We start from the raw sequence: 17,165 nt of genomic DNA on the forward strand, positions 1-17,165 counted from the left end.
AACTTCGACTTGCCAAGCGACAGTGCATAAAAATCCCTCCTGAGACATGTGCAAACCTGGTAACCAACTACAAGAAACATCGTACCTCTGTGCTTGCCAACATGGGTTTCTCCACCAAGTACAAAGTCATGTTTTGCTTGGGGATCAAATAATCAAATCAATTTAGATCATGTGTTTTTTCCTGGATTTTTGGTTGATATTCTGTCTCTATCATTTAAAATACACATATGATGAAAATTATAGACCCTTCATTTCTTTGTAAGTGGGCAAACTTAAAAAAATCTGCAGGGGATCAAATGATTATTTTCCCCACTGTATAAATTTACTTATTCACAAGTAGTAAACAAGCTATAGCTCTAGATACTCTTGAGCAATTTATCCTCAAAAAGCGCTGCTTAAGTCCTTCAAAGTGGGTCTCTGCACTTTTTCCCCTTCTTCCAGCGTTTCTACTCTTTGCATACATTAGGCTCCATTCACATCTGAGTGATTTGAAATCGCGGGATGCTTGTGCGATGCCATTACTTCTTAATGGCACCCCAATCGCTGCGCGATTTTGCCGTGATAAATGGCGCTGCATTTGCGGCAAATCACAATGCATGTCGCTTGTCCTTCAAAAAGGAGCAGGAGCTTCTTTTCAGCGACAGGATCGTGCGCTGCAATTTGCCACGATTGCAGTGCGATTTATTGCGCTGCTATTGGAGTGCCATTAAGAAGTAATGGCATCGCACATGCGTCCTGCAATTTGCCATGATTTTGAACTGCGGAAATCCTGCCCGTTATTTGAATCGCACAGATGTGAAAGGAGCCTTACAGTTTAGAGTTTAATGGATCACTCTTGGGAGAGGGGGCAGAGTGGACTGGTTTAGACTAGGCTTTCAGTGTTTCTGCTGGAAATTTGGGGACAAATTGTTCCACAGTGCCTGCAGCCACAAAGGTCAGTGTGGGATTTTTTTTAAAGTTTATTTGCTACTTGTTAATTGAATATCTATGGTCACAATCTCCCTACACCTCAAGATACTATGTAGAGAAGTTTCAACTACAGATTTATTATGCAGATAAAACTATAGTAACCTTTAAAATGAAACGATAATCCGCTTAAAGTATCATTAAACTCAAATCATTAAAAACTGTCAATACATCCCATATCTTGGAATTCATTTAACAGCCTCTCATTCTGACTTATTCTCAACCAATTATACTCCTGTATTAAGACAGATCACAAATCTAATAAAACAATGGTCGCAACTTCCTTTATCCTGGATGGGGAAGATTAATGCAATCAAAATGACTATTCTACCCAAATTGCTTTATCTATTCAGAGTCCTCCCTATTCCAATTCCTTCCTATTTTTTGAGGATAGTACAAAAAAGAGCAACTTCGTTTATATGGGGCTCTTCTAAACCACGTATACCTATACACACACTACATCTTCCCAAAAATAAAGGAGGCCTGGGATACCCTAATTTTACTAACTACTACAGAGCGGCACATTTGGCCAGTCTGTCCAAATACCATGCAAAACAGGAAATCCCATTATGGGTATTTATAGAGGCTTCAGAAAATGACCCTCTATTAATATCAAATTTATTATGGCTTGATCCTAAAGACCGCTTTAAAATTCATAATCCCATAACTAAACACTTCTTATCTCTCTGGGATAAACTAAAAACCAAATATCAGTTACAATCTCCACACAATCCTCTCCTTTCTTTTATCAGAAATCCGGCCTTTTATCCGGCATGGATCTACCCAAATTCTTTTAAAGCTTGGACAACATCAGGCATTCAGACATTAAATGACTTCATAGCATCTAAATCATTCCTTTCATTCCCATCGCTTAGAGAAAAATATGATCTACCAAACTCTGAGATATTTAGATATCTCCAAATCAAAAATTTCTATACACCATTCCTAAAGGGGGATACACCATTATCCCAATTATCCATTTTTGAATCAATCTGTACAAAAGATCCATTTGCTAAAGGTACAATTTCATCACTTTATAATCAATTATATGGAGTAGCAAATCTTAATAGACCCTCTTACGTTCAGAGGTGGGAGGAGGACCTGTGACGAACTTTAGAAGACACGGACTGGTCTAACATATGGCTCACATCTAAGTCATCTTCACCCAACATCTTAGCACTGGAGACAAATTATAAAGTCCTAACTCGCTGGTACCTTGTACCCGCTAGAGTGGCAAAATATTCACCTAATACCTCAGCTCTTTGTTTTCGAGGATGCCCAGAAATAGGCACATATTTACACATATGGTGGACGTGCCCAGTAATCCAAACCTTCTGGAAGGAAGTCTTCGTGATTGCATCTAAAATATTTAAAAAAATAATACAACCAGATCCATATTTAACTTTACTTAATCTAAAACCGGAATGGTTAACACTCTCTCAATTCAAACTTATGATCCAACTAATAACGGCTGCAAAACAAACAGTGGCCAAGGCATGGAAATCTCCTACATTGGTACTAGCAGAAACAATTCACAGAATGAATAATACAATGTCCCATGCTAAGATGGTAGCCATCGATCAAAATCAAATTCCAAAATTTGAAAAACTTTGGCATCCTTGGATAAAACAACAGTTTCTGTCAAACTTCAATGACTCTGTCCTGTTGCCATGGTAACAGATTAAATGACTTACAGAGACACCCATTCTAAGGCTTCAAAGAGAACTAAAAAGAATAATAAACTGACGAGCGAGACAACCTTGTGGACCATACCTCTACCTTTCAACCCTTTTTCTTCTTTCTCTTTCCTTTTCTCCATCTTACGATTAAAGCTCATTATCAGAATTTATTTGACCTATATACACTCTACTTGTAAACAATATGTATAGTAAGTATAAATCATTTAAATACCTACAAAAGTAACTAAGGAAATGATATATATCTTTAATTTAGGTTTACGTGAACCCAATGTTTAATATTTAAAATTTCATGATATTTACCTATATAAACCCTACTGTAAAACAATGAGCTTACTTTATAGATCCTTGTAAACTTACTTTATGTATCTTTATAACATTGTATACTCAAACTTCTTTTGACAAGGAAAAACTGTCAATACATATTATATTACGAGGGTTCTTCAAAGAGTTTCCATACTTTTTTTTTAAACTCTATAAAAATATAAAGTGTGGAAACTTTTTGAAGACCCCTTATACATTGTGTTCATACTCACTCATCCACTGAAGCAGGCATCACTAAATGGCAGAGCGTGGTCCGGATCACGCCATTTAGGAGCCAGGTTCTGTCTCCCAGCCTCAGCTGCTGTCATTATCACAGCAGAGCATAAAGCAGGAGGCAGGACAGAGTAGAGGCACAGTTGCAATTGGATGGAATGCTGGAGCTGCCCAAGAAAGATAACGTTCCAAATTAACCAGAATGTGGTTGGTTTTTAGGACACAGAGCAGTCCTAGCAACTCCGGCAGCCCCTGCGCTACATCCAGTGCTACTGTGCCTCTCGCTCCCCGTCTGTCCTGCCTCTCACTCTCTGCTCGGTGTAAGGTAGCAGAGTGAGGGGCAGAGGGCCTGGCTCTGAAGGATGGGGGAGCAGGGGATAGTTGATATGAATGTACAGAGAGCTCTACTGTGGGGGGGGGTGTGATGTACTGTGGTGGTCGGGGGGCGGATAGATGTGAAGGAGGCAGAATGCACTACTGGGGGGGGGGGGTTGTGTGTGTAAAGAACACTGCTTGGGGGGGGGGGGGGAGGTGAAGGGGCAGAAAGCAGAACTTCTGTGGGGATGGGGATGAAGGTGGGCAGTGCGGTTGGGAAAGTGATGTGAAGGAGGAAGAGGACACTACTGTGGGTGGTGATGTGAGAGGGGCAGAGGACACTGCTGGAATGTAAAGGATCTGAGTCATTGGACAAACGTGATTCGGACCTTTTACTGATCAGACCTCCATAAATGTTAATTTAATATCCCATGCACTAGAGCATTTGTTTTCTGTAGACTGCAAAAATCCTGGTTGATCCCGCTTTTCATTGTCCCTCCCTCCTTGTCTGTGTCCCCGCTGCAGATTGTGTTCATACATCAGCAGAGTTCTAGAAACTCCTCCCTCAGAACCTTCCCTGAAGACAGGAAAAGACCTGGGAATCATCATGTGATCTTCGAACAGCGACAATTAAATAAGATACCGGATAATTTCTTTAATATTAAATGAAATACAGTGGCATGATCTTAATAATAATATCTTAATAGAAGGAATAATAGCACATAAACATTGTAGAGTTGGTATCACTAAGAACACAGGTGTATGAAATTGTTAAAAACAAAACACTTCTTCTATAGTAAAGTCGCACTTACCTGCAGCAGGAGTTGTCAGCTGCATAACTGTTGCTTTTGGCTCCCTTCTCTCCATAGGCAACTCCAAGGGAATCCGTTGAGGTCGTGCTTCCACTTTAACGTTATACATGGTGCTTGGCCTCAAACTGCCAAATGTGTACCAGTAGGTCCCTGCCTTGGTCAATCCACAGCTTTCTTCATTTAGATACAAGGCATGTGAATAGTTGCTGTTACATGGCTGCCATGTGATCTCTGCAGAGGTGGCTGACAAGCTGCGAACGCGAAGCTGTGTAGGAGCTAGTGTGTAACCATGGCCTACCAACATAGTGCAACGCATCCGGTCTGAGCAACCATTCTCTGTCATGCTTTGTACAGAGATACGATACGTCCGAGTTTTCAGCTCTAACTTCTCAATCAAGGCTTTAGTTTGTCCTCCGCATCGAACATTTTGTCGGAGTTCATTATCCACATAAATATTGTAACTGAGAATGTTTCCACTGCCTGCTGCTACAAGAGGAGGATCCCATCCAACGACTACACTTCGGGCTAGTTGTTTAATAAGGGCTAGCTTTCTAGGGTAAGGCACAGCTGAGACCTCAGCAGCTCCCTCACTAGTTCCTTGCAATGGCAATGGGCTGAGGCTGCTTGGATCATCATCCTCCTCGCTTCTCTCAATGCTGCTTCCACTCAGAAAGCTAATGTCTTGTGCAGAACTATGTGACAACTCATTGGCTTCACCTGGGTGAGAGGCTATCAGATCATCATCAGAGACACGCTCCACAAAATTCGAAGGAACAAGACCACGCCTTCCATCCATTAACTCACCTATAAAGACAACACCATGTCACAAAATTCTAGTAATATTTTGACAATTAAAGTGGTTCTAAAGCCTTAAAGTATTTTACCTTATTGCATTCTCTGCATTAAGGTAAAAAATCTATTGTATCAAGGTTACCCCCCCAGTTACCTTTATATTTACCAAAACCTGATCCAATGCTACACAGGCGGCTCTCTCCTCACAGGGCAGATTGATAACAGTGGGAGCCATGGGCTCCTGCCGCTGGCAATCAAATCCTATGACGAGTGAGCTGGGAAAAGCCCTGCTGCCTGTGTCCCTTTGGACACAGGCAGCAGCGCTCAGGAGCGAGCCCATACGAGCAGGTTGCAAGGGGAGTACTTGGAAGGCAGGAGGAGCCAGGAGCGCTGGTGGGGGACCCCAGAAGACAAGGATCGGGACTTCTCTGTGCAAAACCATTGCACAGAGTAGGTAAGTATAACAGGTTATAAAAAAAATTAATGTTTAGAATCAAATTTTTACCTGTGAAAATATTAGATTAGTGAAAATTTGTAACGTCATGAAGGAATATTTAAAACATAAAAAATTACAACAACAAAAAAAACCCCTTACCTAGCAAACATATTTAGAAGTTTAATGAACAGTTCTATATAGTCAAAATGGCCACGTTCACTTTTAATGTATTCTATTTCCAGGTTAAAAACACTGTTGCAAAATTTTAAAAAATGTAGAAGAAAAAATTTCCCATCTAGAGAAGAAACATTCTACTTACCTGCCTTCATTTCGTCACCCATGACACAGATCTTTGCATTTTTCAAGCACTACAGTGTAAGAGGATACTCTTGATACAACACAACCAGAAGTGTTGGATTCCTTGTCTGTCCCCTGCCGAGCACTGTAGTTCCTCCCACCAGCCTGTCATCACTACTATGGCTTCCAGTGATGTAGTGGCTGAGGGAGGGAACCATAGTGCTCAGTAGAGGACTAGGATTCCGGTGTGGTTTTGTTTTTGTTTGCTCCACCAAAATATATATCACCAGCACACCGTGGACCTGGAAAAAGTTGTCTAAACATTTAATTAGGTGATCACATCAAAGTGGTAAAGTGCAATGTTTCGGAGTCACATAGGGCCCTGCCACCGGACTCTGCTGACCACCTGAGATGGAGGGCAAAAACATTTTCCTTCCACACTACGCCCTTTTCTCATTGCTTCTTCTTTCTTCCACATGCTTTCCACTATCCAGATCATTGCCTAGTTTTGAGTAGATGTAATGGACAAATAATGCATACCCAGCAATGCACACTTTTCCTGAACTGTAATCTTCTGACTATTTCACCCCACTAGTTCTTAGGCTTGCTGGCTAATCCATGTCCTTACTGGGCTATCAGCCACTGGTAACTCACTGCCTTCTCCAGCACTCTCAAGCAAACTTTTAACTTATTTATACCTGGATGTATGAGACCATTCGGCGACTTGTTCATGTTCATTGCGTACTGCCTTGCTCCCCATGTTATACTACCACTCCCCACATGATAAACCATTATCACAGATACATTGGGTATAGAAAAAATCAACCCCCTTTAACCATTTCAAGACGAAGCCTATTTCTGAAACTTGTTATTTACAAGTTAAAATCAGTATTTTTTGCTAAAAAATTACTTAAAACCTCCAAACATTATATAAATTTTTTTAGCAAAGATCCTAGAGAATAACATGGCGGTTGTTGCAATATTTTTGGAAAAAATACACTTCACTGAATTAAAAAAAAAAAACAGTAAAGTTAGTCGAATTTTTTGTATATTGTGAAGGATGATGTTACGCCGAGTAAATAGATACCTAACATGTTATGCTTTAAAATTGCATGCACTCGTGGAATGGCGACAAAATACGGTACATAAAAATTTGCATAGGCGATGCTTTAAAAAAAAAAAATTAACGGTTACCAGTTTATGGTTACAAAGGAGGTCTTTTTCTAGAACTATTGCTCTAACGATTGTAGCAATACCACCATGTGTGATTTGAACACGGTTTACATTTGCGGCCACAACTTATGTATGCGTTTTCCTTTGGTGCTGCAGCACGCAGGGAAGAGGGCTCTTTAAATTTTTTCCTTAATTTTTTTTTTCTTATTTTTAACACTATCCCTTTGAGAAAAAAAATTTTACTCTTTATGGAAGGATCTGGGGTCTAAAAGACCCCAAACCCCTCATCTGCACTTTAAAGTATTCAAAATGCCAAAATCTGAATTTTTGAATACCTTGGATTTTTTTTAATCTGCGCTGCTGGCTGCATAGTAAACCAGAAGCGACGTTGCCTCCTGGTTACTGCAGTGGAGATCCAATCAAAGCCAATTCTGGCTTTGTTCGAGACTCCGGCCAGCCGGCGGACGTGCCGGCTGGTTGCTCAGGTCTCCCTGTGGGATGGGAGACCCGGGCGGAGCGGAGGGGGGGGCAGTCCCCTCAAGCTGCTTGTGATAACAGCAGAGTGACTGCTTAGCCGCATCGGTTGTTATCACTTGAAAGCCGACCATCCGCTCTAAAAAAAAAAAAACGTACCAGGGTGATGCCTCTGGCTGCAGGCATCACCCCGGTATAACCACTTTAACAGAATGGCGTACAGATACGTGATTTTGAGAGAAGTGGTTAAAATAATCAGATTGTGTTGCTTTGCAGCCAGAAATGAAGACAGACAGAGTTTTTGTTTTATCCAGCTGTATTTACTCAGTATAACTTATAACATTCAAGTGAAAGATACAACACCAACATGCCAGAAAAAAAATTCAAAACAGAATCACCGAGTTAGAAAGGGGATCACCCCTCAGTATTTTGTTGAACCACCTTTTGCAGCGGTTCTCAACCTGGGGGTCGATTGCCGATTTGCCAGGGGATTGTGAATGCTGGCCGAGACGGACCCAAAGTTACTGTGTTACGCCGGAGTCTGTCCATCTCGGCCAGCGAGATGTCACTTCTGGGAGAGGAAAGACCACACGGAAGTGATGTTCTGTCACCGCCATCTTGGTACTCTTGTCCGCAGTAAGGCTACACTTAGCGGACATCTTTTTACACCCACCGAAGTCCGCTTGCTGAGGACAAGTCTACCAAGATGGCGGCGACAAAACCTCACTTCCGGTTAACACAGACAGCTTGCCGATTCTGATGGAACCCCAGTGACTTTGGTAAGTCAGAGATACTAATAAAAGCATTTTTGTACATCAATTGCCACCACTGTGCCATCAAACGCAGCCACTGTGCCATCAAACGCTGCCACTGTGCCAAACGCACCATCAAACCCTGCCACTGTGCCCATCAATTGCCGCCACTGTGCCATCAAATGCAGCCACTGTGCCCATCAAATGCTCCTACTGTACCATTAAATGCTGCCCCCGTGCCATATCAATGCTCCCACTGTGCCCACCCGGCACTTAGCCTGTCTCTCGGTGGGGAATTTTATTCATTTGTAACTTATATGTTAGTTTTAAATAAATATTTTGCGCCGTATATTACAGATTGTTTTTGTGATTAATCACTATGCTTTAAGATGTTAAATTTGTAAGAATGAAAATACATCCTGCATATCAGATATTTATATTTCAATTCATAACAGTTACAAAATTACAGCAATGAAATGACCAATGAAAATAATTTTACTGTTAGGGGTCCCCACAATTTGGAAAATTTTATCAAGGGGTCAGGCACTAGAAAGGTTGAGAACCACTGACTTAAAGACGAAACCTTTTTCTGACATTTGCTGCTTACAAGTTAAAATCAGTATTTTTTGCTAGAAAATTACTGGGAACCCTCAAAAATTATATATATATTTTCAGCAGAGACCCTAGAGAATAAAATTGCGGTTGTTGCAATATTTTATGTCACACAGTATTTGCGCAGTGATCTTTCAAATGCAATATTTTGGGGGAAAAATACACTTTAATGAATTAAAAAAAGCTAAACTGTGAAGTTGGCCCAATTTTTTTGTATAATGTGAAAGATGTTACGCCGCGAGAATCGCGATCTTCATTCTAAGCAAAAAAATTTGGCTTCTCTTTTTAGCCAGAATCGTGCAGCTCTAGTCTGTTGGGATATTTCTCTACTAACTTTGCACATCTAGACTTTACAATATTTGCCCACTCTTCTTTGCAGAACTGCTCAAGTTCAAGCGATAGTAAACCGCACCTTTAAAAAAATTAAAAAGGCGTCGCTGCTGACAGGGCTTCCATCTTAATCCCACAAATTTTCAATAGGGTTCAAGTCTGGGTTCTGACTAGGCCATGCAAGGACATTCACCTTTTTCTTCATCAACCACTGTGTGGTCATTGTTTCTGTGTGCTTTGGGTCATTGTCATGTTGGAAGGTAAACCAACTTCCCATTGACAACTTTCTGGCTGAGGGCAGATTTTCCTCAAGAACGTGATGGTATTTTGCCCCATCAATTTTTCCTTCTATCCTGACAAGTGCTCCAGTCCCTGCTGCAGAGAAACACCCCCATAACATGATATTACCACCTGCATGCTTTACAGTAGGAATAGTGTTATTTGGATGGTGAGCTGTACCGAGTTTCCGCCAGACATATAATTTGGTGTTGAGGCGGAATAATTAAATTTTCGTCTCATCTGACCATAACAACTTTTTTCCATGTGGCCTCAGAATCTTTTAGGTGTGTTTTGGTAAAGCTCAGTCATGACTGCATGTGGCTTTTTTTGAGGAGTAGCTTTTTTATGCAACCCTCCCATACAAGCCACATTTGTGGAGAATTTGTGATATTGTTGTCACATGCACACAATGACCACTCTTTGTCATAAATTCCAGGAACTGCTTTAGAGTTGCTGTACGCCTCTTGGTAGCCTCTCTGACCAGTTTCCTCCTGGCTCTTTCATCCAGTTTGGAGAGGCGTCTTGATCCAGGGAGCGTCTGTATTGTACCAAATACAGTGCCTTGCAAAAGTATTCACCACCCTTTGTTTTTTTTTACCTATTTTGTTACATTACAGCCTTTAGTTCAATGTTTTTTTAATCTGAATTATATGTGATGGATCAGAACACAATAGTCTAAGTTGGTGAAGTAAAATTAGAAAAATATATACATAAACTATTTTTCAGAAATAAAAAAAACTGATAATTGGCATGTGCATATGTATTCACCCCTTTGTTATGAAGCCCATAAAAAGCTCTGGTGCAACCAATTACCTTCCGAAGCCACATAATTAGTGAAATGATGTCCACCTGTGTGCAATCCAATTGTCACATGATCTGTCATTACATATACACACCTTTTTGAAAGGCCCCAGAGGCTGCAACACCTAAGCAAGAGGCACCACTAACCAAACACTGCCATGAAGACCAAGGAACTCTCCAAACAAGTAAGGGACAATGTTGTTGAGAAGTAGAAGTCGGGGTTAGGTTATAAAGAAATATCCAAATCTTTAATGATCCCTAGTAGCACCATCAAATCTATCATAACCAAATGGAAAGAACATGGCACAAAAGCAAACCTGCCAAGAGACGGCCGCACACCAAAACTCATGGACCGGGCAAGGAGGGCATTAATCAGAGAGGCAGCACAGAGACCTAAGGTAACCCTGGAGGAGCTACAGAGTTCCACAGCAGAGACTGAAGTATCTGTACATAGGACGACAATAAGCCGTACGCTCCATAGGAGTTGGGCTTTATGGCAGAGTGGCCAGAAGAAAGCCATTACTTTCAGCAAAAAACGAATTGGCACGTTTTGAGTTTGCAAAAAGACATGTGGGAGACTCTTAAAATGTATGTCGGAAGGTGCTCTGGTCTGATGAGACTAAAAGCGAACTTTTTGGCCGTCAAAGAAACCGCTATGTCTGGCTCAAACCCAACACATCACATCACCCAAAGAACACCATCTCCACATTGAAACATGGTCGTGGCAGCATCATGCTGTGGTGATGTTTTTCAGCAGTCGGGACTGGGAAACTGGTCATAGTTGAGGTAAAGATGGATGGTGCTAAATATAGGGATATTCTTGCGCAAAACCTGTACCACTCGGTGTGTTATTTGAGGCTAGGACGGAGGTTCACCTTTCAGCAGGACAATGACCCCCAAACACACTGCTAAAGCAACACTTGAGTGGTTTAAGGGGAGACATTTAAATGTGTTGGAATGGCCTAGTCAAAGCCCAGACCTCAATCCAATAGAAAATCTGTGGTCAGACTTAAAGATTGCTGTTCACAAGCGCAAACCATCCAACTTGAAGGAGCTGGAGCAGTTTTGCAAGGAGGAATGGGCAAAAATCCCAGTGGCAAGCTCATAGAGACTTATCCAAAGCAACTTGGAGCAGTGATAGCCGCAAAAGGTGGCTCTACAAACTTGGCCTGTTAGTGGGTCCTGAGGACAGGAGTTGAGAACCATTGTTCTAGGCATTGATAAAGCCTTTGAATTTTTTTTTTGTATCCATCTTCTGACTTGTGCCTGTCCACAACTTTATCCCAGAGATCTTTTGACATTGCAATGCCACCCATAGTTGAATGTTTGCTTCAATTGCACTACCGGGGACTGAATGCTCCAGGAAAGCTATTTCCATGCTGAGCTAATAAAAATGACCACAGCTGATCACAGTTCTAATTCAAATGGCTTTGTGTGCCATTGTGAAGGTGATTAGCTACACCTGATTGAATTTACAAGTCATTTTTTGGAGGGTGATCCTTTTTCCAACTCAGTGAATTTGTTTTGTTTTTCTGACGTGTTGGTGTTATAGCTTTCACTTGGATGTTATAAGTTGAACTGAATAAATACAGCTGGATAAAACAAAAAAAGTATCTGTCTTCATTTCTGGATGCAAAGCAACAAAATGTGATTATTTTAAATGGGGGTGATTATTTTCTATACCCACTGTATGTTCTTTGAGGATTCCTTTGACTACAGTATCTTGCCCCCTACTCTCTCTCCTATTGGGAAGCAATTGATCATGTAGCATTACATGTCTGCACAAAGTACACATTTGTAACCTTCAGACAACCCCATGTGAAGGGACATACCTGTTATGTTAACATATCACTGTTAGATAATAAGAGGCTCAGTACATATGAGCTCTAATTTCAGTAGAACTGTATACAATGCAACAAAGATGAAACTTCCAGCTTCTAGACCCACACCCCTTCTCGCTCATTTCTGACCTAGCATACCATCAACAGTGTGAGTGGACAGACAGAACACGCAAAGGAAACCCCATGTAACTGGAAATATTCCCCTTCCCAAGGTACAACCAATCATCCTCTCTGCTATGTCTCACTGACCAACTATTATCTTCTACTTGTTATGTTCATGGTATGTGTTCATTGTTGGAGTTATGGCTTTTGTTAACGGTTTGATGATTCTAACAATGTCAGGGGTCAAGGATTAAGTCTCTACAGGCCACTGTTTCATCAGATTAGGTGACCCATCAGAATATGTACTGGAGGTGACGTTCCGTCGCCATCATCTTGCTACACCCCGCACTCCTCCACAGTAAGGATACACTGAGAAGGGGGCAAGCGGACATCTTGTTACACCCACCGGAGTTTTGAATTGCACACTTATTTTTTTAACAGTAAACTGAGCTTATAAGGTCAAATACAATATTTAGAAATCCAACGGACTGTTTATATGTTCAGTTTTAAAAGCAGCGACAAACCTGCTGATGTCACAGGTTTGCTATTCTGACAGAACACCTCTGATTTTATAATTCAACATGTAAACAGTCAGACGGATTTCTAAATACTTTATTTCACCATATAAGCCCTTCCACCTGCCGACACATGTCAGCGGACTCTCCCGCCACAGCGTGTGTTAGAGGCGCTCAGTATATGAGAGGGTGGAGGGCTGTGCAGTAGATGAGTTCTTTCCTGTCCCGAGAAAGAAAACACATATATAAGAAGTATTTACCAGACTCCATACAGATCATAATTGATAAGGAAATAGTTAGGGAGATCGTTTTCAAAACCCTAGAATCCAGATCACCCCTGCCTATTCTTACACTGTTACCTTACAGCGGTAAGGTAAGGAGCCTCTGCACCTTTAGGTGGAATTGCACTGAAGAAAAGGATCACCCAAGTCACATCGTCAATTATGCTAGTTGAAATCCAGCACTTTAAACACCAGCACCTTCTTTGAAGATACTATTCACTGTGAAATTGTTTTGGTACTTGCACTTTATTATGTTTAGATTTATAATGTCTTTAGTGCACACACCGCATTGAAGGAATTTATATATTTCACATGGAATACTTATCACTCATTTATTATTTAGCATAGTAGAATCATTATGCATTTTTTTTAATGTATGTATTTAATGATTATTTCTGCATGAACATGATCTAGTACAGATAGCACTTCATATTTAATACTTTAGCACTTTAATTTTGGAGCGCAGCACCATATATTGATTTTTATTTCAAAACATGGCATTGCTCTCATAGCTGACCCCATATTAGTACAAAGCCTTCACTCTCTTGCCATCATCAACAGACGGATATACCGCAGGCTGGGGCTATGAAGAGATTGTGTCTGTGGAGACATCTGTTGACCACATCCCCATTTTCTGTTACACTGGATGTTTCACCAAGGACTTCTCTACTTCCTTGATCTGCTTGCTATACTAGATACTACAATTCTATCTATGAAACACAACAGCCCCCTCAAGTGATAGAACTGCAGTTGTGCATGTTCAAGCTCCATTCTGCTCTACTTTTTTCTATACAATTGCTATACGAAGCATACTGTAATTAAATGTTATTACAATTAGCTTTCCTTTTCAAACTGCAGCACTGTCATTTTCTGTAAAATTCAATGCAATGTGGCAGTTTAGAGGCGTTCTGTATACCGTTTGTACAGAATGCTTGCAAAAATGTAATTTCCTGCTTGTGTGATGTACATTGCACTAAGATACAAGACAAGCCTTTAGGCTTTCTCTGCAACAAATACTGTATGTTATTTTTGGTGAGATACACCCCAAGGATTATTCACTTCTAAAGGGATGCAGACATAGCAAATTTTCTGTTCAGAAAGAAAAAAAATGCACCAGCTGAAGAAAATGAATTGGTCATTCCCATTCAAAATCAGTATTCAAAAGACACAAAGTGGAACAAACCACTTTTTCTTCTAAGCAGAAACAGGTAGGAATCTGCAACAAAGTTTGTTAAACTCCTTGCAATGTACATAAATCACACAGGGTGTTTTTTTCTCAACAAAAGTGAAGTTACTCTTTAAGGTTGATGTCCCTTACAGTATGTTCAAGGCTATTGTCAAAACAGGGCCTACTATATACTGTGGATATCAGTCTCAGGACATGCAGACTACCCACCTACAAGTCTGGTTCCCAGTGGGAGACTGTGGCTCCCTCTATACCTTACGATTCTTGCCCGATCGGTTCCAAACATGATGTGATTCTGCCACGATTAATGCTCAACTATCATGGCAAAATGACAGGTTAAAATGCATACAAAGCTTGTTGCCCAAAAGGAGCAGGAGCTTCTTTTGGGCGTCAAACACGCATAGGGCAGCCCATTAAAGTTAATGGGCTGCCCTATTTCATTAAGCATTTCCATGTATAAGCTATAATGGTCACATGCAGGAATGCTCTTTCCCACTATGCAAGGTCTGAACAGGACTGAACACTGAGGTTGTAGCTGACATTAAGTGTGAAATTAACATTTTCTGTAAAACCAACTTTACCCCAGACGTTAATCCTTACACAATATGGGAAGCACACAAGGTGTACAGCTAAGGGGTCCGATTTAAACACATAGCCAGACTCAAAAATAAAGGAGCCCACTAGATTTTTAACCTTTTTCTTCATATTAAAGACCTATAACTCATACCCAAAAGCTCTCAAACCCTGATCTAGCAAATAAACTAACTCTGCTCTGTGAATGCCTCAAACCTCTATGTCCATTTAAGGTCAACTCAACCCTACTAAAATGTAGGGGGAACCTTCTATGAATACAGCAATCAATGTGGGAAATACCTAGCACATGATCTCCCACGCCAACATGCTAAAAGGTTTATACCATACATCACCTTAAAATGTGGGGATAAAACCATCCTTCCAACAGAAATCGCAGAAGAATATAGATCTTACCAATTGATCCTATACAACCTCTTACCCCCTGATCAACAGCACTTACCCCTGTCTTTTGTGATTGCATTGGAACATTGGAACTCAAATATGCCATCAAACTTACACAAAACAGGAAAATCTCTGGCCCAGATGGGTTCACCATCCTGTACTATAGGCCAGTGGTCATCAACCCTGTCCTCAGGGCCCACTAACAGGCCAGGTTTGCAAGATAACTGAAAAACATCACAGGTGATATGATTTGCTGCTCAGTGATTGCAGTATTCTAGTCTGCGTCTCCCCAAGGTAATACATAAAACCTGGCCTGTTAGTGGGCCCTGAGGACAGGGTTGATGACCACTTCTATAGGCGATTCCTCCCTAGCCTTTCACCTCACTTTTTAAAGGCAATCCAATCCATATAGGAAGGACACACCCTTTTAGCCGAAGCCCTCGCTGCATATTATGGTAATTTCAAAGAATGGCAAGGATCCGACAATTTGTCCCAATATTGATCCATATTACTCCTTAAAGCGGAGTTTCACCCAAAAGTGGAACTTCCACTCATTTGTCTCCTCCCCCCTCCGATGTCACATTTGGCACCTTTGGGGGGGGGGGCAGATACATGTCTTTGACAGGTATCCTGTCCCCATTTCTGGGAGTCCGGGCAGCGGCGAATTACGTCACAGCTAGGCTCCCTCCTCCTCCCTCCGCTTTCCCCCACTGCCGGGCCAGTAGGAGAGCACAACGGTGCCTCGCGCATGCGCAGTAGGAACCCGGCGTGAAGCCGTAATGCTGCACTGCCGAGTTCCCTTACTGGCAATGGTGGCGGCAGCACCCGACAGCTGATGGAAACATCAGCTGCGGTGCTGCCATCGCTGGACTCCAGGACAGGCAAGTGTCCCATTATTAAATCAGCAGCTGCAGTATGTGTAGCTCCTGGCTCTTAATTTTTGCAGGGGTGGGCGGACCTTCGCTTTAAAGTGTTACTAAACCCAGGACCCTGCTTTCACTATATTTGGTCTCCCACAGTACACAGAATATGGAAATGCAATTATTTTAATATAAACTGCTAAATACCTTTTCTCATCAGCAGTATATAGCAGGTCTTGTAACGTCTATCATTGGAGGCCAATCACTGGTTGAAGCTTGTAGGAGAAGTTTTCATTCTCCTCTGACTGTCCTATGAGGCTGCATGACCTGATCTCATGCATCCTCCCAAAATTAAAAAGCTTTAGCAATACACACCAAACTGAGCATGTGCAGAGTGCCCCCAAGACTCTGTACTATCAGCAGATGGATTGGGGACTGTGGAAGAAAAGGAGGATCAGAGAAGAGAGGATCAAACAACCTTTTTACACAATGCAGAGGATTAACCCCTTAGGTTCCCCAGTGAGTATAACTGCATACACAGACTGATTTTACCGTTGAGGGTTTAGTAACACTTTAATGTTGATAATCAATCTATTTGCAAAAAAAAGCTATACCTATGGGTTACCTCACGCATCCTCCTCTCCACTGATTCTGAGAAAGCCTTTGACTGAGCTGACTGGTCCGTCCTTCAACCCACTTTAGAATCCTTTGGATTGGGTCCATGTAGAGAGTGGACCAAAAATCACTCTATTACATCCCTTTGGTGAAGGTTGGAGTTATCCTTTCAGAAGCTCACTAACAAATGAGACCAGACAGGACTGCCCCTTCCCCCCTAATCTTCATACTGACTTTGAAGCCTCTCCTCAGGAGGGTAAGAGCAAAGCAGGATATTAAAAGGGATTGAGCTGGGGAATAGACAACACAAAACAGCTGAACGACCTACTCTTCTTCATATATTTGCCACATTCCTTTACTTATGTCCATCTCAAAACATACAAAAATATGTGAAACTTTCAGATTAACCTTAAAAATTGGAAGCACTAATAGCTTCCTTACCCCACTCCTAATACACTAGATGACAAAAAATAAATAAATTAGGCAACATGTTAGCATATGGTCCCAGAGGACTTGA

At 41.4% G+C, this 17,165-nt stretch overlaps 1 protein-coding gene across 9 annotated transcripts in view; it reads right to left on the reverse strand.

Moving 5' to 3' along the window:
• Positions 1-17,165, reverse strand: part of TSPOAP1 (TSPO associated protein 1) — a 381,255-nt gene that overhangs the window by 117,655 nt on the left and 246,435 nt on the right. For all 9 annotated transcript variants that reach the window (XM_073616534.1, XM_073616531.1, XM_073616535.1 and 6 more), the window contains one exon: positions 4,328-5,131. In XM_073616534.1, the coding sequence (XP_073472635.1) occupies positions 4,328-5,131 (804 nt within the window). The remainder of the gene's footprint in view (positions 1-4,327; positions 5,132-17,165) is intronic.

This window comes from Aquarana catesbeiana, linkage group LG02 (genome assembly GCF_042186555.1).
Source record: "Aquarana catesbeiana isolate 2022-GZ linkage group LG02, ASM4218655v1, whole genome shotgun sequence".
Taxonomy (NCBI): domain Eukaryota; kingdom Metazoa; phylum Chordata; class Amphibia; order Anura; family Ranidae; genus Aquarana; species Aquarana catesbeiana.